The sequence below is a fragment of the Myripristis murdjan genome, chromosome 7 (assembly GCF_902150065.1).
Source record: "Myripristis murdjan chromosome 7, fMyrMur1.1, whole genome shotgun sequence".
Classification (NCBI taxonomy): domain Eukaryota; kingdom Metazoa; phylum Chordata; class Actinopteri; order Holocentriformes; family Holocentridae; genus Myripristis; species Myripristis murdjan.
The window spans coordinates 4561112-4584438 of record NC_043986.1 but is presented as its reverse complement, the minus strand read 5'-3'; the positions used below and the strand labels follow the sequence as shown (position 1 = coordinate 4584438).

The following is a 23327-nucleotide window of genomic DNA, read 5'->3' as shown; positions in this document are numbered from 1 at the left end:
CATTTTCAGCTTTGTACGTCCAAAGGTGTTGTATTTACACAAAAACATTTTGTATTTGAAATACACATCTTAGAATTTAAAAAAACAAACGAGACACTGAGTGTAGGAACAAGATATTTGTTATGGGCAGCTTTGGATTAAAAAATGGAAAAAAAAATGGAATCGGTATAAAAAAAAAAAACAAATCAGTGGAGCTGCTAACCTCATTAGCATGTAGCTCATTGCTCTCTTTGTACTGGACACACTGGGATGAGACTGGTGTCTGTCGTCTCATCTGATTTACAATAGAAGGGTTTCTTCAGAAAAAGTCTGATCATGATAGCGTTTAGAGACTGTCTCGGCCTCAGACTTGGATCAGTGCTCCTGCTGCTGTGAGATCCTGTTGAATTTGCCACCAGACGTGTAGCACTGCAGTGGGAGTTTGTGTGCAGCTAACACTTAACCGCTGCAGTCTGGGTTACGTAACCGACTCACCTGCACCTCTTTGTCCACACTGACTCAGCTTCTGCTACTCGATAATGTGTTTTTGTAAGGCCGTGCAATAAGGTGATAGGGTGCATTTGGCAGATTGTGTTAATGGAACTGGTATTTAGCGATAATGTTAAGAAAACAGTCTCTTGTTTGCTGCCACGTTATTTCTGCGTGGTGTGAATCATTCTCTCTGCCTTAGTTTTGGTCCATCTCTCTGTGTCTCTTCCTCCCAACTATCTGCCTCCTCTGTCTGTTTTTTTTTCTTCTTCCTGTTCCTGAGGTCATGTGACCTCTCCTCCATCCAAAATTGATGACACACATCCTCCTCTCCACTTCCTCTACTAACATTCTTCCACATTTTTAACTTTTCAGATGCTTCCTCACTTTTGTTTTTTTAACAGCCCGTGGCTTCGCTGAAAAAGATACCGCTGGCTGATTCTGTAGTTGAAAACAAAAACTCTAGTCATATAAATGTGTTCTCTTAGCCGTGTGATGGTTAGAAGAATTTTTTTTTTTTTTTTGGAGGGATAAAATGCAAAGTGCTGTTGTACAACCAAGCTGACAGATCTTGCCTGATCTATTAGTTGTTATTCAACCCAGTGAGGTTTTTGCACAGGTGACCACAGGTTATTATGATGATCTGTTTTATTCTTGAAACACAAAAATGTTGGCTGGTAAAACTGTGGAAGTGGTTTGTGATTTTTGTGGTTTATTTTGAATCCATTTAAGCCTGTTTGCAAGAGCACTTTTCCCTAGTAGCACCAGTCCGTTGTTCTTATGTTGATGCAGTTTTAGGTTGTACGTCCTGGCGAACTCAGACGAGATGTATCCAAAATGGAAAGTTCCAGTTGTTAAGTCTGATTTTCTTCACACACACCAAACATTTGTTTAATTATAGGATATGTTGAGCATAGTGGCATGATACAATGATTTATGCTGCTGACTTGTATCATCTGCTGCCAGTTAGCTGTGTTGAACTTGAGTCATGGCCTAAAGAAAACTGTGGCAGTCATGCTCATAAAATACTATGATAATCCAGCACCGCCAAAGTGAAAATTTACTCCATGTTGGCAGAAGGCAGTCAGTTTCGCCACACTCATTTTTTTTTATTAGTTGATTATGTGAGCCATGTGAATTTACAGGTCAAAGTTGAACAAATTTGATCTCTGTGCCAAGAAGAAGGAAGCAAGGTAGTGAAGTGAACTCAGCTTCCACGCTGTCCAGTTGAAATCAACAGAGGCAAAAGGAAATTGTGCACTGGTGTGACCGGCCCTTTAAACTTTATAATTTAAGACTCTATTAGAGTTTTTTGGGCAGCCGACCCACAGTAACTGAGCCACTAGACAAAACATTGGAGAATTCCTTTGAAGAGTTAATACAGAAATGGTGGCACTCAATGAGAAGGTACAGCAGCCTGCATGGACAAAATAAGGCCAGTGGAAACTCTGGTTAGCGGACCAGAACCAGTTAAGTTTCCTCCACTTTTCCGTCAGGCGGCTGCTGCTGCTGCGAGGTGGAGAGCTAATGGAATTTTCCGGGTGGCTGCTTCTGAAATGAACTGGATTGGCAAGCTCACTCAACTAGTTAGCCTAACCTGACAGGATCACGCCGCCTGCTGTGGCCTCAGCACTACACACACACACACACACACACACACACACACACACACACACACACACACACACGTATACGCACACATGTTCACATGCAGAGACAGGTGTGTCATTATTGGTTTGCCTGTGATGTCGATACATGTGTGTTACTTTGTGTACTTAAACACAGACTAACAGACAAGCAGACAAGATAATGAATATAGCTCAGGTAGAAAGTGGTTCACAATGAGGTGCAAGTACAGAATAAAACATAAAAACAAAGTAAAAACAGAAGTAATAAGTAAGGCCCAACAGCAGTGCCATAATTACGGAGCGGGATAAAAGACCGTAGCAAAATCACAAATAAATAAAACAAAGTATACAGAAAAATAAAACATAAATAATGAATTCAAAATGAATTGTGAATGAGGCTAACATCACACTGAGGCGCATGCACGCCATTAGGGCTTGGTTTCCGGGCAAACGTACTCATGAATTGTAGCACATGTCTAGAAAAGCATTTTACATAGAAAACCTGTTATTGTTAATGTTTCAGACTTGTTATTCTTGATTTCTACACCGTGTACTCGTATACAGACACAGACACTTGTGCATTATCGCACGTGAAGGCCAAGGAGAAAGGTCATGCACTTGGAGAAGAACGCATGCAGGCTGAACTATGCATAATCACACACAGGCACAGAAAATTGGCACCTATGGGAGGGTATGTGTCGTCAGTCACACACACACACACACACACACACACACTCCCAGCTCCTGCCTGGCGACCAGACAGACAGCTCAGACTTGCTGCTGCAGGAACAAGTGGGAGGAGAGGAGGAGAGGAATGGAATGTGAGGCACTGAGAGAGAGAGCGAGAGAGAGAGGCAAAGGAAGAGAGATCAGAGAGAGAGGCAGTGTTTTGCTTAGTCACATGACATGTGATGTCCAGAGTGAGAGAGGCTGAATGTGAGTGTGTTGAGACCCAAAGCAGCGTGAACAAACAAATGGATTGTTATGAATAATAAATATGCTGGAGGCAGAAACGCACACACACAAAACAGACAAAAGAGCTGCCATGAAACTGGGAGTGGGCAGGAAGAAAGATGACAAGTCAGCTGCTGAGTTTCATAACATACATGGTAGACACCAGTGCTGAAATGATTCACTCAAACAGAAATTTATTCAGCTAAATTTTTGATAATTATTCATTTTAATCATTCATGAGGTAAAATTCCCAAATGTTTGCTGATTCCAGCTTCAGTAAGATCACTGAGATGCTAAGTTTTGCTTGCTTTTCTCCACTGGTGCTGTAAAATTGATAGTCTTTTGGGGCTTCTGGTCAGACTAAGGAAGCAAGTTAAAGACATCATTTTGGGCTTTTATGAAATAAATTGGAGTTAATCCAAAAAAGGATTAATGGAAAAAGAAAATAATTCCTTTTAACTCCAGAGACAGATCAGATGTGCGCCCACATTCACACTCGCTCAGAAGAGACAAAACTCTTGTTTCCATTCACATATTTTTGTTCTCTTGCAGCGCAGAATGCTGGGAAACAGAAAGCTAACAGATGAACAGTGTACAGTGTGACAGGGATGCTCTGTGTGTGTGAGTGTGTGTGAGTGTGTGTGAGTGAGAAGTCACTATGCTCTATTAAGTAGCATTGTGCTGATGGGAGTCCGTGTTGTGAGCAGCCTCACAGTCAGAGCAGCCGGAGTCGTCTCTCGTTTCTGTTGCACAAAGAGACTCAGTGTACCTGCTCAATGCCAGGGTGCAAAAATGCACTTAGGCTGGAAATCTGCAGGAGCTTTTATTCGTTTCATATGCACTGTTTCCATGCGGGTTTTGCACAAATTCTAAGCAAAGTTTTGAAAAGGCGTCAGTGTTCGAATGCAAATCAGACACGTTTCTGTCAAGTGCTTTTAAGCAAATAAAACCTTGTGAGTGTGCACGAGATCATGTGAGACGGTGATCCACATCTCACAAGACAAAACAAGAGCAGGCTTTCCATGACCCACTTAATCTCGCTGTATTTCTTGCTTCCTGGCAGTGACAACATGATACTTTGTCCAATATGTCAATGTATAAAACGTTTTATCTGCCGTCCCGCTCCTCAGTCTATTGACAAAGAGTTCCTGATTGGCTCATGGTGTCATCCTCTGCTTTCTGCATCATTTATTATATAAATGACACTCTGGGACCTCAATTGCAGCTTGTCCTTATTTTCTGTACAGCACCTGCAGTTACCTTGGAGGTGCGTGATTTATCCTTTTGTCATATCGTACTGCGACCGAAGAATCATTAATTTACAAAAGCAAATTAAAAATGTAATTGGCTTAATGGAAACACAGCTGTTGTAGTAACATCTTAAGAGCCTTTACTCACTCGTTGCTCATGCCAGTTGTTCTTCTTTTTCTTCCAAATAAACCGGAAGTGCATCACCTCCTGTTCAGCAGGAACGAATTACCAGACACAGAGTGTGAGAGTGAGAACAGGCAGTGGAAAAGCCGTGTTTTATTGCTCAATAATTGAGAGTAACGAAACATAAATGGCACAGATTGTTGCTTTGTATATCCAGAATGATTTTTTTTAAAACATAAGACCTGACTGTTTTGCATCCTGCACTTGGAGTGTTTTGATGGTGGTAGTTGTTGCACCTTTTCAGGTCAGTTTTCTCCTACTTGAATGTCAGCTGCCTGTGATTAGCTTCAGACCACAATACAGCGCGAGCCACGAAGTGTAAGACAGTCCCAGGATTGTATTAGAAATTCAATAAGATACAATTCCTAGCATAAACAAGGTAGCCTGTCAAGGTCGGGAACATCTGGATGTTTCGCACCACCCATCTGGCACTTCATGCAGCCTTAGACAAATGCCATGAATTATTTACAAATAACAGTTTGATTCACCTCGGCTCTCTTCACCGGCACTCGCAGCTTACATGCAGACAACTTACAGTCATGCCACTTTTGTTTCGCTTCTGCACAAACACGCTCATATGCTGTACATCAAAACACGCTTCACGCTTTCTCTTCTGCTGCATGCACGCTGGTTGTTAAAGTCCAGGGTTCCCACAGGTCATGGAATTTTGAAAAGCCTAATCCAGACATGGAAAGTCAGGGAATGAAATTCTTGGGATAAATCATGGAAAAACACTGAATTTTGTCAGCCTCAGTTTAAAAAAAAACATTAATTATGTATTCACCAAACAGTGATTATTTTCTGTTGTTGCAAATTAAGTTTTGTTAAAACTCATCGATTTTTAATTTACTACTGGAGATCCCAAGGCCTCCAAAGACCCCAAATATATCCTGGTAAATTCCAGGGAAATGTGTATAAAATGATGCACAAGGCATGTAGGTATTTTCTTTTTGATGTGATGCTGCATCCATAAAACAATGGCATCTTGTTTTTGAAAATTTCTCTCAATTTAAATGTGAAGTGGCCTCAGTGAAGCTGCAGCCAGCAAATGCACAATATGGATGTGACACTTCTGGGCGATATGGAAAAAATTTATAGCCTTGTAGCAACTTTAGGGGAAATTTAAGGGAAAATAAGACTCAGCATTTTGGTTAAGGAAAAAACTCATTTTATGTTGTTACTGGGTCATGGAAATGCATCGTTTGAATCAAGGGAATGTTGGAATTTGACAAAGTGGGAACCCTGAACATTGTAATTTCAGATGTTTTGAATGCAGCTGAGCCACTAAGCATCAGCAGTTTGACCAGGCTGACTTCTGACACACACACAACTAGCCTTTATGTTGAGCTTAAATATCACACAGATGATATTAAGGTTGCTTATGCTGCTCAGCGTCTTTAGCGTTGCATAACAACATGTCCACTCGCTGTGCTGTGAGGCGGTTTGGATAAAATCACGCACCAAACGGATGCAATTTTCCAAGGTAATTTTAGCTCTCCTGCCGTTCTTGTGCTGCGTTGGCGTTCGGCTGTGGCTTATCTGGTCTGCTATTGTTTTTCAGACCAGTCAGCACAAAATCAACTTCCTCTCTTTTTCTAGATACCACTCTACTGCCAGGACCTGCACGACTCTGTGTGTGTGTGTGTGTCTGGCTGTTAATGTGTGTGCAGGCATACTCACTGATTGCAGACAGGCTGTTTTATCTGATAAATGATCAGTTCACCTGTTTGGTGTTGGGAGAGTTACTTCCTGTTTTCCACTAACAGCGCTGTGCTGCCTGTTCGCCACTAACAGCTTCCTGCAGAACTGCACTGAACCCGATTGATCTGTCACCCTTTTGTCACCACTAATGTCAACACTCACACAGACTAACTGAGCACAAAGACTTTATTTTTAGTCAGAACAACCTCAAAGTGGAACCAGCTGGGATTAAAAACAGCTGAATTTCCTCGACAACAATGTAGAAGTTAAACAACTGTTTGGACAGAGTGGAAAGTTTATGCTCCTGGTTTTTTAAAAAAAAAAAAAAAATGCTTGTGGCTGGCAGATATTTCTAAATAAGAAACCAGCCATGATTTGGATTTTATTTTTTGTTTTGAAACCTAAAATAAATTTGACTCAGATGTAAGTCGTGGTTGGGGAATTTTGGAATACATCAGCTGCTGTAGGCGATGGTGGAAAAGTCATTTGATCAGATGACTGGCATTTAATTCCAGCCTTAAAACACCACCACACAGAGGAGCTGCCACTGCAGGCCATTGACAAATCACTGTTAAGAATCAATGACAAGTTGTCTTAAATAGTTACTGACTGCCTCAGAAATGATTCCTGCCTCTAATGTTTTGGTCCAGGGTTGAAACAGCCTCATTAAAGCAAGAGAAGGTGTCAAAGTGAAGTTTTAGTGACTGAAATATTGAATATACAAGTAAATACTTTTCCCACTGAGCTGATTTGGACTAGACATTCAGGCAAGAGCAGCTTTATCTAATCAAAGCAGGCACACAGTTTTTAGATTAACTGATTCATATTTGTTCCTGTGCGCTAAATTGTAGATAATGTAGGTGTTTATAAAGTAGAAATATTTCACATCTTACAGAGCAAGTCAAGTCAGAGCACTTAGATGCTGGATAAAATGTACAAAAAAGTCCAGCAAACTCCAACATAGTAGTGGTGCAGCCACAAAAATAGTCAAGGTCTGTGGGTGGGTGGATGGATGGTGTTAACACTCTCCATTAAAAGCAATTTTTGTTCAGCTAGTGAATGTAATGTGAACTGAATGAAAGTGAGGCTGAAGGGCTCCTGGTTTGAAATGTTTTCAGTATTCTTTAGATGAATAATCTCTCAATGTGTGGAGTGCGATGCCCACTCATTTAATACTAGAAGAGTAGATAGGATTTAATTCTAACTCATTGACCTTCAGATGAAATTTCTACATCTCTTTGAAACCTTAGAAAAGTCACAATTTTAAGGGGTAAAAGGTGATGAGCAAATTAGCAAGAAATGACCAAATGAACAAATAAATTTAGTATCAAATATCAGAAAAAAAGGTTGATTAAAATAGCTAAAAAATAATACAGGAAATTACCATAAAACTACCACAAACTTCCCTCCAAAAAATTAACAGAAGACTCACAGTAACTTTTGTGAAGAGGATGACATAAAACTAAAAACATGTCCATTGATTTTGGGCTTCAAATGGTTAAGTTTGATTTTCTTTTCTTTTTTTTAATGTATATTCTTCCTCCCACCAGTTCTTTTTCTTTTGTCTTTTAAGCTGACTTGTCTTGTTGGGTGCAGGGCTGCTGTCCATGTCTTGAAAGCCTGTAAAAGTAAAATGATGACAAAAATGTTGACCCGTGATAGCGTGGTTTTCGTAGACTGCAGCCATATCACTCATCGTTCGACACGTCACCAAGAATAACCGTCAGCTGTGGACTGCTGCGTCCTGGTCGACGTGTTGTCAGGCTGCTGTCAGCTTGCATCCTATTGCACATTAGACTCACACTAGCATATTCCAGCTTGCCAGCACGCATTGGCCTTTTATTGAATATTGACTATCAGCGAGTCAGAGCTAATCAGCTTGATATGAGGAGGTTCCCCCTGGACCACGGCACAACTGCTTATGAATAATCTTAAAGGAAATTTCATTGTCTTTTGCATATTTTCAATGTAAGGCTATTCTTCATTTAAAGTAGAGGGTTGTGTCTCCTAATATTGATATTTCGAAGTATAAAAAAAGCTTGCCAACATACACGTGAAGATAATTTCATTGTCAGTTCAGGGGGTCACAAGATGTAGATATTGTTTCAGAGGCTTTTCCACCCTGTCTGCAATTAACTCCTGGAGAGTCAAATATAAAAACACTGTAAGTCAGAACAAAATAGCAGAATTGTCCACCCTCAGATTAAAAGTTTTGATATTGATTTTTATTGGCACCCTACAAAAAGCCCATATCAGCTGAATCTTACTGCACATCCACTGAGAAAGTGGAAATGAGGCAGTGTGGAGACAGTATGGAAATGTAAAAATGGGAAAATGTGCAGGAAGCGTGACTCTGCCGAACTGAACTGAACTGAACTGAACTGTACTGTATTGTGAGTGTGTGTGTTTCTCTCCCTTGTCACTGTGTCATTATCCTACTGTTGTGTCCTTAGATATCTGTCTGCCTCAGCCACTTTGGATGACATTACCCACTCTGAAGCGTGAGTTGACACCTTTCACTTTTACGTTCTTGCTTTGTTACTGTGGATGAACTAAGGTTTGCTTCTTTTTTTTTTTTTTTCTTTCAGTTTGAGTTTTCAGTTTTGGGGAGCTTCTCTCTGTCCTTGTTTTTGTTCTGGTTTTGTTTTGTGGCTACCGCTGCGATGGTCAGGCTGTTGTAGTTTGGTAGATCTGTATCTGTGCCGGCTCTGTTCGTCACTGTTGAGTTGGGGAAATGTTTTTCCCCCTTCATGTAGGCCTCATGCTGATCACATTATTGTGCTTTCCAGAGTTACTTTTTTTTTTTTTTTTTTTTTTTTTTGAACAGACAAATTTAGGAGCACAGGAAATAAATTTAGGACCATCATCTTTGAAAGTAGTTAATTACACCCATCCCTGATTTGAATGTCAAGCTGCATGTTCTTTAACTTTATTAATATTTGTGTGAAATAGTAAGACTGTAGAAAAATGTCAATTTCAATTTGGACATCTTTTATTGCTTCAGTAGCTACATCTGCTTTGGCGCTGGATAGATGTTTTCTGACAAACTGACTGCACATTTCATCTGTCAGACTAACAACTTTACTTTAATTTTTTGGCATTTAGTTGATGGAAACATAGGATTCAGTTCAGTTCGACTTAATTATCCCTCAGTGCAAGTTCTTATTTACAACAAGGTGAATAAAAATCAGACACAAACTGACACAGTAGGTGCACAGTGACCAAAAAAGGGAACAGTGGGAAAAATATTAAAAGCAACAGTCTAAAGGTGAGATAAAAACAGTGATCAATAGTCTGTCAACATTATTCAGTAGCCTTGTTGTAAACAGTTGCAGAGAGACAGCTATGTAATTACAGAATCATCTAATGCTGCATTAAACAGGTAAAGAGCTTGTCAGCTGTTGGTCAAATAGTGGCCAGTAGCTGTAATTTAACCTTCTCAGGGGCCGTGCAGACAGAGGACGCATCAGCATGAAAAAAACAAGATGTGATTGTTCTTAGGACCTGATGTCATTTTATAGCAAGGAGAAAAAGGACAGCATCGCTAGTGTTTTGATCTTAAATATAAAGTTGTGGATGATCAGACACCGCCATGATTAAACTCTCCCCTGACATGTTTGGTGTTTGTTCATCAATATTTGGTCCCTTTTGTGATTCAGTTGCTTGCTCTGAAACTGATATTGATGAGCGTTTCCTGACTGCAAACAAACTTTTCAGTCTATAGCTGCTTTCAGTCTAAAAAACAAACCCCAGCAGAGCTCTAACTTAAAAACCAGGGAGACGTTACATAAGGTAAAAAAAAAAAAAAAAAAAAAAAAAAAAACGTGTCCATCTGGCAGGTTTTTACTTTGAGAAACAACTAAAATCAAAGTGTTAAAATTGTGACGCATGGTCTGTGTGCACTGCCCCTCAAAAGCACCAGATGGGTTGGTTCACCTGCTGTCAGGTAAGTTGCCAATCGCAGAGGGTTTCATGGACTTTGATTTTGATTATCTTACGTTGTGGCACTCTTATTGCCGTAAGCAAATTATTAAATGTTTGCTAATTCTGTTGGCCTTATGTCTTTTACTGTCATGAATGGTTTTTTGAGTAGTTGCACCTCAGTTGGGTTTATATTCTTTAGGTTTAATTTTTGTATTTGAAAGTTTACAGTTTTCATGTTGCTTTTTAGAACAGACTGTCTAGCCAGCAGGCTTCATGATAGTCCTTTAGTGTTTTTAAACTCTGGCTTGTGGCCCAAAGTGGGTCACAGTCCTGCTGCTGGTGCTCACTGGTACCAGGGGGTTCACGTCTCATTTAAGTTCTTGGCTGGAAAATATTTCACAGCATGAGCTCCACATAACAAACACACTAAAACGAAGCCGCTTATTTTTTGAGGTTGCATTCCAGCCATTTTACAGGAAAGGAGACACTTGATACATAAAATGAAAGTAACCGATATTGGATAGTGGGCAACTTATGTCCATAGTTCATCAGCTGATTTTACTGATTGCAGCCTCTGGAATATACAGACACTGAATGATGAGCATCATTGGTGTATCGATGGATATTTGACTGCAGTGTAGAAGCATTTCAGCCATGTTGATAGACTTGAACATAGTTATTGTGGCGCTCAGCCACACCAAAGAAAACTATTTTCTCTGACAGCCAACCTCTGTGATCCACCAGTTTATTGCTGTGCGTTTGCCTGGTGTGTATTTGTGAATGTGTGTGTGAGTGAGGGCGTGTGTATGTGTTTGCAGGTCCGCCTGTTGACCTTGCTTATCTAAACCGCCGTGTGTGGATTCCTGTTGATAGACCTGCTTTCCAGCTCTCCTCCTTTTTTAAACTGAAAAAGTCTTTAGTACGAGTAACCTGCAGTTTGGGAGGACTTCTGAATCTTGAACATTTTTGTAAATAATCAAGATCCACCTCAAGAATGTGTTTAAAAAAAAAAAAACAAAAAAAAAAAAAACAGAGGGCCTGAGGCCGCTGTGATAGCAGCAGTACCCAACTGACATGTGCTGTCAAGGTGGAAAACATGAAATACAACTGATGTTTATATGAATATATACACAAAAAAACACTTAAAACACTCAGCATGGTGTAAAATACATTGATCAGTTTTAAATTTTCCGGTGCTCCTAGCATGATCACATGATTAACACATGAATAAGCCCATCTGTAAACCATATGGTGATTTTAGCTTCAGACAGAAGAACAGTGTTGTTGAGCTGTGTGCTGCAACAGTATTTTGGTAGTTTTCCATATCCCAGATCAACAAAGTGTATTGTGCAATCAGCCACACTCAGCCTGGCACACAAACTGGCTCCAACCACCACACTGTGCCTATGAAATTCTCTCTGTAGGTTCATTAACTGAACTCATTCATAGCATTGATTCAAGAGCGAAGGCAAATTGTGTTGTCATTGCACTTAAGTTGTTCCTTATGGCCTGTCATGTCTATTCACATCAGTTTTGTCACAGTAAATAATCCCAGTTGAGAAAGTTCCCTGCCTATCATCACATTGAGGCAAAACTGTGGACTCTTTCGGCTGAGTTGCAGTCGTTTCATTTGCAAAGTGACATTTCCTGCACCAGATTTTATCCTTGGTCACATTTACATGATGCAAGTTTGGGCTTGTAGTGCTGTCTCCTTTTTAGTTTGGTGTGTTAAGTGAGAACAGTGCCGCTTGAACTCAAATCGCAGTTCACTTGGACGATGATTTTCAGGAATCTCGGTCATCTTTCTGGTGAACTGATGTGTGGTTTGTTGAGTCCGGCTACTGGAAACAGCGTCAGGACGTAAAGGTTCATGGGTTGGAGATAGATGTATGAGGAAGAGACCGCAGATCCACTCAAGAAAATAAACTTTTCCTCTACAGTTTGACTCAAAAACTCAAACTGTAAGTGCCTCAGTGATACTGTTTCTGTGACAACTTCACATCTGAGATTAAAAATACCAGCTGCCAGACTTTCACTGTTGTGAGTTAGATTACAGGAGGAGAGGATTTTATTTCTGCTAGATTAGAGATTTTGAGTTTACTGCCACTCACTATACCATATTCCATCTTAAATTAAATATTTCAAATATTTGTAATAACAAAGAAGAGCTGCCTTTGGCTGTGACTGACCACAGTGAATCCTCAGTATTACTTTTAGTCTTTTTTCTCCTCGCTTTAATGCTCAGTGGTGTCTCTCTCGTTTGGTTTGTTAGTCAACAGTAAGCGCACTGTTTCTTTTTTTGTTTGTTTGTTTGTTTGTTTTTGTTTTTCAAGGATATGCGGATTTAACCTCTGATAAGTCAAGTTCAGGGAATGAACACAAACTCCCACTCGCACAAGGGTTCATCTCTGTTTTTTTTTTTTTTTTTTGATGTTTTGTTAAAACACCCATCCTTATGGCTCACACGGTTGATTTAGATTTGACATTTAATTTTTGGGGTGGGAAGTTGTCCCACAACAAATGTGGGTAAACTTTTGCTAAGATTGTCAAATATGTCTGCTCTCTTAGCCCCTTAGAATTCAGAGGTTTGTTTTGTTTCCAAAAAAGTTGAGTAGAAAGTGCAACAGACTGGCAAGCCGGTGGACAGACTTTTCCCGCCCTGCTGAGAGCTAACCTGTTGCACTAGCTGCCTGAGACGCTGCGTGTTTGTGTGAATACTAACACTGTGAGTGGTGACGGAGCAGTAACATAAATCACTGTGGGCTCTCTGTGTCTTTTTGTTTGCTGTTTAGTGAAATGTTTTGGTCTAATTTACATCTCTCTCCTCTTCTACCCCCCTATCCTCCCTCTCCCGTCCATCTGCCTTGTTTTCCTTTACTCTTGCCTGTTACATTCATCTGTTTTTGTCCCGATCTTCTCTTTCATTCAACCATTTTCCCATCCTTTTCCTCCCCTTTTTCTTTTTCATTTCTGTCCCACTTTCCCTTGTCACCTTTTTCATTTCACCCTCAACTGCCCATCCTTCCCTTCTCCCTCCTCCCAATCTCTTCCATCCCCTTCTCCATCTGCTCCCTCACTTCTTCCTCCCCTCCTCCTCTTCTCTCCTCTTCTCTCCTCAGATATAAGAAGACTCAGGAGACTCTTTCCCAGGCCGGTCAGAAGACCACCGCAGCTCTCTCCACAATGGGCACTGCCATCAGCAGGAAACTGGGCGACATGAGGTACGACACAGCAGAACCAACATGGTTCCCACACTGGCTTGGCTACAAGAGCAAATGACTGGAATAGACAGTGTCAAAACCATTGAGGGCATAAAGTTAATCACAAGCAAAAAGCAATTATTTATCCTATGGGACTCAATTAAAAGTAATATTAAAGTATATTTATAATATTTTCATACCAAGAGGATAAATCATGTCATGCTGGCAAAGCACTGAATCTCTGTGTATTGGATTTTATTATAGCGCTCCTTTATTCAAAGTTGCTGCCAGCTGCAGATCTGCTTTGACACTGTCCGCTGCTTGTTGTTTTCTTGTAGCAGCGCTGATAAGCGATCAGCCTCTCGTTCCCTCCTCTAACCTTCACCACTAGTTGATAAATTAGCAGAACTGACCTTCCATCTGTCTGTGGTAGATATACTCTCTTAGCGCTGACGCCTTTACTGCCAAAGTGAAGGTCTGTTACTCATATAAGGAGTGGTTCAACATGACTTGTATTGAAAGTAAAGATTTAAATATGGCTATTGTATTTTGGGGTCAAAGCACAGTGAAGTGAAGGCCCAGTGTTTTTTTTATTTGTTTGTTTGTTTTGTTTTGCGTTAGAAAGATTTTTTTTGTGAAGAGTCAGACAGTTCTACATAGAATAACATTTGTAGGAAATTAGGTTTGACCAGTTGAACCATTCCAGTGACTGAGACATCCTCTAACCCAACCATCACTCATCATTGTCTTGAATTAATGTTGCTGCGAATTGTGTGCAGAGTCGTATGAAAAAATGGCTAACCTGCCAACATGAAAATAAGTAGAGGTAACGTTGGTGATCAGTTGTTACAGGCCTTCAATTTGTCTTGTAAATTCACTTTGCTGATGAAACTTTTTGACTACAAAAATAATAGCTTGCAAAAACCAGGGTAAAACCCCATTTGCTATCATTTCTGCGTGTGCAGTGAAACCAAAAGCTGAAGGCAGGCAGCACCTGCCAGCTGGTGCAACACCTCTGCAACACAGTGATGCAACATGATTCAGTTCAGTGTGATCGCACTTTAAAAATGAGGAAAATGTTCGGTGTTAAGCTGCAGAAAGTCTCCCTGAGCATGTATCAACATCAAACCACTAACTCCTCTGTGTCTGACTCACCTTGTCAACCTGCACACAGGTGTTGACATTACATCACATTACATCATACAATCACTGACCTGTGCTCTTCAGATGGTGTGGGTGTGTCTGTGTGTGAGCAGATGATACATGCTGCGTGTGTGTAACCCTGTATTGTCTTTATATCCCATTAAATGTGTCTTACTTGGTTTGTTTAACCTACTTTCCTCTTTTTCCTCCATCTTGCATGTCTGCCTCCCATCAGTCGCATTTTGTTTGATAAATATTTGGGCCAACATTTTTTGAAGTGTTTTGCTGTGAATTGGATTAATTAGAATGCAAATGTGCGTTCACACTGTGAGTAATTTGGTTGATGAGTTCCTCTGGTTCTGACTGATTATGGGCGGTGCGAGACACTCTAATTGCATCTATATAATCTGCAGCTGCCGACTTTTCAACAGGCAAATCATAGTTTTACTGCTCTGGTGCTGCTTGTCATAATAACACATTTGGATGAGTTGACATGTCAAGCCAGCAAGTACAAGCGAGGCAGCATGACCAGCTAAACTGAAAGCCACCAAAATGACTTCAGAGCTTACAGCTGACCTTTGTGGTTTTCCTAGCATTGTTTTTAGACAGTTATTCTTACACTGAAGTCGTAGAGAATTGGGAAGTTTGAAGGACTCTAATCAGATTCTCCATTCTGCTCTTGCCAGGCAGAACTATTGTTCTTGAAAATAAATCACATCAGTGAAGGAAGCATGTAAATCTGATTTGGTTTTTGAAGGCCGATGAACTCAAAAAGTTCCAGTTCAAGCCAGTTTTTTCTCAGCTGACAGGCTCATTGAGGGTCTGCACATTGATCACAGTGGAAACGCATCACATCATCGCCCGGCCTCCAACTTGTTTCTCCATATTTCTAACATTGTTGTGTGTCAGCCCTGTGTTGTTGTCCTCTGTGAACTGTGACCCAGGTTTACTGTTGCACTGATTGGCTGTTGTGTCCTGATGCTGCTGCTTTTCCCTGCCTCATCCTCTCTTTTTTTCTTGTTTTTAATCGCTGCCTTGGTTTGATCCGCAGAGCTCTGCCTTTCTCTAATTCCTTTGGGTAAGACTAACCTGTCCTGTCGTAACTCAGAAAGTTGCATTACACGGACCATCATGTAGCATTAAAACTGTCCTACATTAGACTGAAGGCTTATTTTGATGCCTCGAGGTTTAGCTCTGTCATTTTTACCGTTGATACTCCTGTTTTGTCCAGAATGCTCTTTGTTGTTTATTTATCTGCACCTAGATGTTATGCATGTCTTCCTACTGTACCTTTTTATGAAGGAATTTCCTATTTATTATCCCCTACCTCATTTTAGGCATATTTTGGTAGATCTAGGGGTGCTGTATGTTGCATTTTAACATCAATAAGTTACCAATATTGATTTTTAAAACACTAGCGGAATTACTGTTAATAAATGAGACCATCAGTGAGCAGCCTTCAGTCTCCGCAGTTTGTCAGTATGTCAGATTAGTCAAGAAATCTGTTGTGTTGCTTTACGGCACAAAACAGAAAGAGGTCGCTGAACTTCCAGAGCAAAGCTTTCAGAGTTTCTGGGAATTATTATGGAGTATTTGAGTGTTCTTGTAAACTTATAAAATCAGAAATGTTAGAAATGTGTTCACACAATCATAAATACATGTAGTAAAATCAGAACAGATGTGGATAATGTCTTTGATCCATCTTCCTAATATTCCAACAGAGTTAAGAAAACTACCCCAACAAAGAAATCTCGTAAATAAAAGTTAGTCGGGACATTTTTCCAATTTGATGAGGTACACGCAAATGCAGCCTAACATCCCATTTGCAGCAGGAAGGAACAGGGTTCATGGGAAATGTAGTCTTAATTTTAGAGGAACAGCAACAGGAACACCACCACTGGTGTGAGACAGACACGACCAGTGGTTTTTACCACACTCTCATTTGTTTACAGTAATTATACTGCATTATAACACAATTAGCAAATAATTTCACAACAATATGTTGTTGTGTTAAAGTGCTACACATAGCACCTTTTAATGAGTGAGAAATTAATGAATAACATAACTTAGACCGCCAAAGAGGCACTTTAACTTGTGTATTGGACTTTAATGATGTGTGTGTGTGTGTGTGTGTGTGTGTGTGTTTTGCCACTGCTTGCTTGCTTTATAACACTTGCACCTCTGTCTCCTTTCCTTAATGCTTACAAAGTAGCAACTATTCCATTCGCCACTCGATAAGTATGCCGGCCATGAGGTAAAGTAACACCGACTGCTCACACTCCTGTTTAACCTAACTGCTTTAATGTCACTGTGTGTAACCGTGCAGAAATTACCTTTAAATTACCTTCTGTCATGTGTGTTGGCTGCGTTCTTGATGAAAACAAGACCTTTAATCTTAAAGGGAATACCTGGTTAAGTGAAGGCTGAATAAAATAAAATGTAGACAGTGTGAGTGGAGTGTACAAAATATTTCCAGCGCCCTCCTCTCCTTGGAGAAAACAAATCTTTAATCTGTTTTTTTCCTCTTCAACATCTCTGTGTCATGACTGGAACTGATTTCATAGATAAAGAGAAGCCTTATCTTGACCAGGACTAATCAGCCTGTTCTGTTTCATTGAAACTCCAGGACGTCTTTAATATTTTATGCACTGGTTTGAGATGAAATTATGAATTGAATTGATTGTTTCTTAAGCTTGTTATGATGCTCTAATTCATATACAAGCTGGAAATAAAAACCAGCCACTAAACTATGTCTGATGGCTGATGGAAATCATTTCTTTCCACCAGTGACTTGTTCCAACTCTTTGTACAGCTTGTGAAAAAGCTACTCCCACAGCAAAAATCCTCTGCCCATCCTGTTTATGTAGTTTGATTGATTGATTGATTAGTTACCACTTATTTATAAAACTGTTAATACTAATGAAGACTGTGACCCGAGCCCTGGACTTTTACTGAGGAAGTGTACTGACTCTGTATCATTTCTGTTTTATTTGATGGTTCAATTGATTTATTTACAGCATCCCAGTGTGTTCATGAAGTGACATTACATCCTATTTTTATCCTGATTCTGATGCTTCATGCTGCAAAGGCCATAAAAATGTCTTTTCATTGAAGCAAACCATAGATTAATAGAATTTTGAAAATGTACATCCTTTTTTGGTTCATTTCTGATGTGGTGATTTTCCTTTATGTTGGTCACCAGCTGGAATTTATTCATCACACCATCATTTCATGTGTCATGCTGTGTGAGTTTGTGTGAGTGTGACACCGTGTCTCTGTGTCACAGGAATTCTGCAACCTTCAAGTCATTTGAGGACAAAATGGGGAACCTCAAGGTGAGGAGACTGAACGGATCAAAATGAAATGATCCCTGCTCTTAATTTACATGTCAGTTACACCAAGGTACCTGGAAGATACAGCTAACTCAATGAGGTCTTTAATTAATGCATTTGAATTCATTTTACCCAGTTGGAGGCTAATAAATTTGCATAAGCTGAGATAACTAACCCCTTAATAAACTGACAAAAAAATGAGATGAAGATTATTTTTCTTTGTTTTTCTTTCAATCTAAAACTGAATTTGAGCGGGACTCTATCCTCCCATCTTCATATTAAAATGACCAACCTGATTTATCCTTGAAAAAGAATTGAATGCAGGAGAAAAGGTACTCCTCAACTGGTTGAAATAAGCGGGCAAAAGATAAAAATTTATTATATTTTTTTAAATGAGGACACTGTCTGTATTTTTGAATGTCTGTTTGTTTGGGGGAGATTTTGAATGCATGCAGATATGTGTGCAGTGTTTTCCTCAAATATATCAAGGTGCTAGTTGCTGACTGACCTTAATACACAGCTTGTACACTTCATGTTGTCTGCCTGCCACTTGTGTTTACTACACATGGATTAATGAACAGGATTGAATTAATTAGCATTTTGTTTGAAGAGTAAAGTTCATATTCGTTCACTTGTAGGCCAAGGTTGAAAAGCAGTAAATACAGAGAGGAAGGCGGTGTAAGTATGAAGCGAATATCCTCAGGTTGGACTTGCTAACAGAGCTGAACACCAGCGTTTTGACGGGGTGCAGTGTTAATGTTTTGGCTTTAACCTCACTTAAACTTTATTTATCCGATGTGGTGCTCCGCCAGTAAAGTGCTCCTTAATGGTTGCAGTGATGCTTTTGGCCACCAAACGTCACATCTGGATGCTGTGTTTGGTTTTTTGGTTTTTGGGGGTTTTGACAGTTGAGATGTGGGGTTTCGTTTTTCACTCGGGTTCACTTCTGAATTCAGCAGCTTACATTAACATCACTAATGTTCTGTTTTCTCTGCTGGTGTCTTTTCCATCTCTCTCTCCCCTCTTCCTTTCCTCTTCCTCTCTCCTCTTCCTCTCTCAGTATAAGGTGGTTGGACCCAAAGGGAACGGCGAGGCCGTCAGCTCCCCCACCAGCACCACCCCCACTCAGGAGAACCCGCCTTTCTGAACGCACCCCTCCTCCTCCTCCTCCTCCTCTCTGCTGCCACCTTCCTCACGACCCGAGACTGTACCGTCATCACCTCATACTACCGAGTCACCCCTGACCTTTGACCCTGCACTACGCCACAGCACCACCACCACCGACCACCTGCCCCAATGTCTATAAATGTCGAGGCTGACGGGCGGAAGTGAGCGACTCGTGGGTTTGAGGTGGGACCGGCGCTCCCGTTCGGTCCCGTCGCTGCTGGTCCCACGGTCACCAGACTTCCGCCTCGCTGTCGAGGAAAACCGACCGCTCTGTCGTTGTTTGACTTCGCCTGAATAATCTATAGACCTTGCATACTGACCGCCTCGTTACAACACCACGTCCTGCATCCACTTCCTCCCCAGTCAGAGCCCTGCCTCGCCTTTGTTCAGCCTCCCATCCAAATTGATCGTCACTCTTGCCTCCTGTGCCCTTCAGACGCCTTTTTAACCAGGCCATCAAAAAATATTTCATTTTAAGCCAAGCACCTGGCTAAATAACAGCAAATAAAGAAGATTTCAGGGCTTCTTTTGTTATTTTTTTTTTCCACCTGAGACCCGAATGAGTAGTTAAAAGTGTCTCATTCTGAGACTCATTAAAACTTCTGCCACAGGGATTCACCGTAAGCTAACCCTGTAATGAGAGTTTAGGAAAACAGGATTTCTGGATATCCTGGTAGTGGGAGGAATTGAGGAATATCGACAAGAATGGTTTATCGATCTTGATGGGCTTTATGCTGCTTAAACCTGCAGTTTCTGTTTTGTTTCCTGCTACGGTCATCGACTCTAATCATGCAGTCATGCCGCGAGCCACTGGAGAAATCAGCCAGTTGAAGTTTTATTTTGTCCAACCACACAAACGCTGGCTGACGTTAGCTGCAGTCACCTTTTTATTTATTTGCTGCTGAAATTTCAGCTGCAGCCGGACTGTTTTTTACACCTCCAGTCGCAGAGCATCTTTGGCGCTGCAGCTCATAAGCAGCTGGCCTCACAGGCGGCTGACGCTGTGAGTGCAGGCTAACGCTGACAGGGAGCAGGTTAGCGGTTTGACTGGGGACGCGATCCAGCACATCTCATCTTCCTATAGGCCTACTACTGCTACACGCATGTGCATATCTCAGTTGTACATAACAACCATGCAAAGATGACAAAAGTCTCGTGTAACACCTTAAAAAAAAAAACCCAGGATGTAAAAAAAAAAATAATAATAATAATAAAAGGAAAGAAAAAAACAAACCATTTTGTATTATAAACTATTTTACACTGCTTTGCATAATGTTTTTACATAACTTTTATCTATATGTATAAATATATATGAATAAACTATATTGTAACCGATGCTGCTGATTGGTAGTAATCGGCTTGGTAGGTTAAAAAGGGGAGGTGAGATAAACTAACAGTGGGCGACACAAAGAAACACTAGTGGTGGCTTCCACAGGCCGACTATGAATTTAGGTTTTCCATTGAAAAGCGGCTTCATCGTCTAAAAAAAAAAAAAAGGTTGACTCGCCTGTTGAGCGTAAACGATCTGCAGTTGTTTTGTACCCGTCTGGGCACAAGATGGAGGCAAACGCTGCAGGTGAATTGGTTTCACTTGAGAAATGGAGGTGCGTTTGATTTAACGTGCAGCGGCATGTAAACGCCAACATTTGAAACGCTTTGACACCTCTGACTGACTTTTTTCTCTTTCTTTTCCTTTTTTTTTGTTACCCTGGTTTGACTCCTGGTCCTTTTTCTTTTTGTTACGACACAGAAAAACAATGTGAGACGATGCTTTGCTGTGTATACTACCTGGTGAATGTCAATGCTCTCTATCGGCCTTACTCACTGTAAAACGCTTCATCCGTTGTTCTGATTTAGCAGGTAGAAAGGAAACAATTCATTGTTTTCTCTTTTCTGTTCCTTTTCAAGTTGTACAGACAGGGTCGACGGAAGGGGAGGGGGCTTGACTCGTTCAAAAAGTTTAGAGTCTGATGTGATGCTACTTGTGCCGCATGCCGAAAACTGTCTACTGGAAAATGTCTCTTTGCCATAGTGGAAACCTCGAGCCAAAACCCCATCTCACACACACACACACACACACACACACACAAATGCACTCCTTTTAACACCCCAGCACTAAATGCATCATCACCTGATTGTGAACAGCCTTGCGTGAAGCCAAACTCACCAAAAAAAAAGAAAAATTACCATTTGCCAATGTTGCTCTTGCCTTTGTGCACTTAACCTGCGTCTCTCCACACACACACACACACACGCACAGCACATACAGCTCTGCAACAGCTCTGACAAACTACTTGGCCTCGAAAACCGTGATTTTAAAGCTGACCCAATAAAAATTACAAATAGTATGGTAGCACCGTCACTTTTTTTTTTTTTTTTAAAAATCTGAACATGAAGAAGTAGAAGATTGTATTGTAGTTGTTCTTTCTCCTCCGCTCACTGTCTCTGCCCTCTGTCTGTCTGTCTGTCTGTCTGAGGTTGGTGATACAGGGGCAACATCACCAAAAACATTTGCATTTCTGTCAGGAAAATCGCCCGTCACCTCACTAAGCTGCCCTCGTATCGTGGCTTTAAGGTTGATTGAAGGGCAACCTTTTGAGGCAGTTGAGACGGGCAGCAGTGCCTCTGACGTTGACGGGCCAATATCAGTGGGGATAAAGTGTGTAACGAACAAACGGGTGATGACTAAAGACTGTTGGATGCAACTGCAGCTGCAGCTTTCCCTCAGATATGGTTTATGTGGCCATATATCCTTTGTAGATTTGCAATGTCCAAACTCAGATCGTCCACTGCTGTGTCGAAGGGTTGCTCAGTGGAAAATTACAACCACAGTATAAAACTGGAAGAGGTGTGGGCGACAGCGCTGCTACCATGAGCAAAAATAATAAAATATTCCAGCTGATCAGAATTACAAAGTCAATTTCCCGTTTAAAACTGCTTTGAAAATGTTGCCAGTGTATCATAACTTAATGATTTTCCTTGTTTTGTATCTGTGACTGTTGATCATTTTGGTAGTTAATTATTGTCATATTGCTGTTAGTTGACTTCTGATTTTGTTTTTTGTTTTTTTCTTCTCTCGTAGGAGAGGAAGGCTTGGAGAAGGGTTATTATTGTTTGTATAACTAATTTGCCATCAGTAAAATGTTGCCAATATTTGAATATCTGTTACAAAACCTTCTCTCTTTTCGCTCTGCCTGAGTCTGTCCCCTCGCGGAGTTTCTGACTTTCTGCTGCGCCGTGATGAAAATGCAGATGCACACTACAAGATATGATCTGAAGTCATTTATTTTAGTATTCACACCTACAGCAAATCATATTTTTTCTCTTGAAACAAGTGCGGAAAGAAAATCAACACTGTGAGGAAAATCTCACTCATGTACAGCAGCTTCACTTTCAAGAATCTTCCTCAGTCAAGTGAGATTGGAACAAGGCGCTCGGCCTCTCTCAAGCTAATATTTTGCTTGATTAAAATGAAACTCTTGAAGAAACAAGTGGAAAACTGCACTGGGAATCTGATTGTTCCGTATGTGTAGTTTTTCCTGTTTAAGAAGAAATATGATTTCTGATTCAATGGCTTGTTAAGATGGATGTTTTTGCAGTGTAGCTTTTGCTTGTTTCAAGCTGCACGTCTGTTTTGGAGGTCTGAACAATAAGATAAGATAATTGTACTTTTATTTCAGGGTGCCAATGATAAGTGTGACACAAACGGTCTGCTCACTGCTAGCCAGTGTAGAGGTTGGGAGAATATTAGTACAGACTATAGCTTTATTTAGGTCCTGAGCCTAGCTGATGTAGAATATTAAAAGGGATCAGATTTGGAAGACTATGGTGATTTAATGACTTTTTTCTTTTTTTTTTTTTTTTTTCTTTTTTTTTCTTTTTTTTTCTTTTTTGGGTTTTGTCATATGTTTGGATATCAATAAAGCATTCCTTTAAATGCCAAAAGAGACTTGTGGTTAATATCTGAATTGTCCTTGAATCTTCTCTCATTAGAAAAGTGTGCCTGCAGTGTGGGGAAACTAAACATGAGGTGACATATTGTTACTAAAGGTAAGATAAGATAACACTTTATTTAGCCCCATTGGGGAAATTCAGGAAAGGTGCAGATTCACAACAATTGTGACCAGGTATGAAATGGGGTGGGGCAAACCAACACAAATGTTAAAAAAAAAAAAAAAAAAAAATGACTAAATGAAAAAGAGATGAGCTGTGAGCATGAGCATAATGGCGGCTATTTTATTGGAGATAAAGCCCAGCACCCAAAGTGATCACATGAGCCTGAAAAGGAGCTGCTCAGCTGAGTGACGTGGGTAGTTTTTCCAGCCTGTCCTGTCCTTGGATGCTGCAGCCGGGCTGTGCTCCATCACACAGGGACC

The 23327-nt window shown here is 40.5% G+C and overlaps 1 protein-coding gene across 8 annotated transcripts in view; it reads left to right on the top strand.

The window, feature by feature from the left end:
* Positions 1 to 21353, top strand: part of tpd52l2b (tpd52 like 2b) — a 29854-nt gene extending 8501 nt beyond the window's left edge. The window contains exons 4-10 of one of the 8 annotated variants that reach the window (XM_030056436.1): positions 8639 to 8686; positions 13229 to 13330; positions 15504 to 15530; positions 16662 to 16706; positions 17739 to 17787; positions 18423 to 18462; positions 18845 to 21353. In XM_030056436.1, coding sequence (XP_029912296.1) covers positions 8639 to 8686; positions 13229 to 13330; positions 15504 to 15530; positions 16662 to 16706; positions 17739 to 17787; positions 18423 to 18443 — 292 coding nt within the window. In that variant the 3' untranslated portion in view covers positions 18444 to 18462; positions 18845 to 21353. The remainder of the gene's footprint in view (positions 1 to 8638; positions 8687 to 13228; positions 13331 to 15503; positions 15531 to 16661; positions 16707 to 17738; positions 17788 to 18422; positions 18463 to 18844) is intronic. The other 7 variants (XM_030056433.1, XM_030056432.1, XM_030056435.1 and 4 more) reach the window with 7 other exon arrangements.
* Positions 21354 to 23327: the final 1974 nt, after the last annotated feature.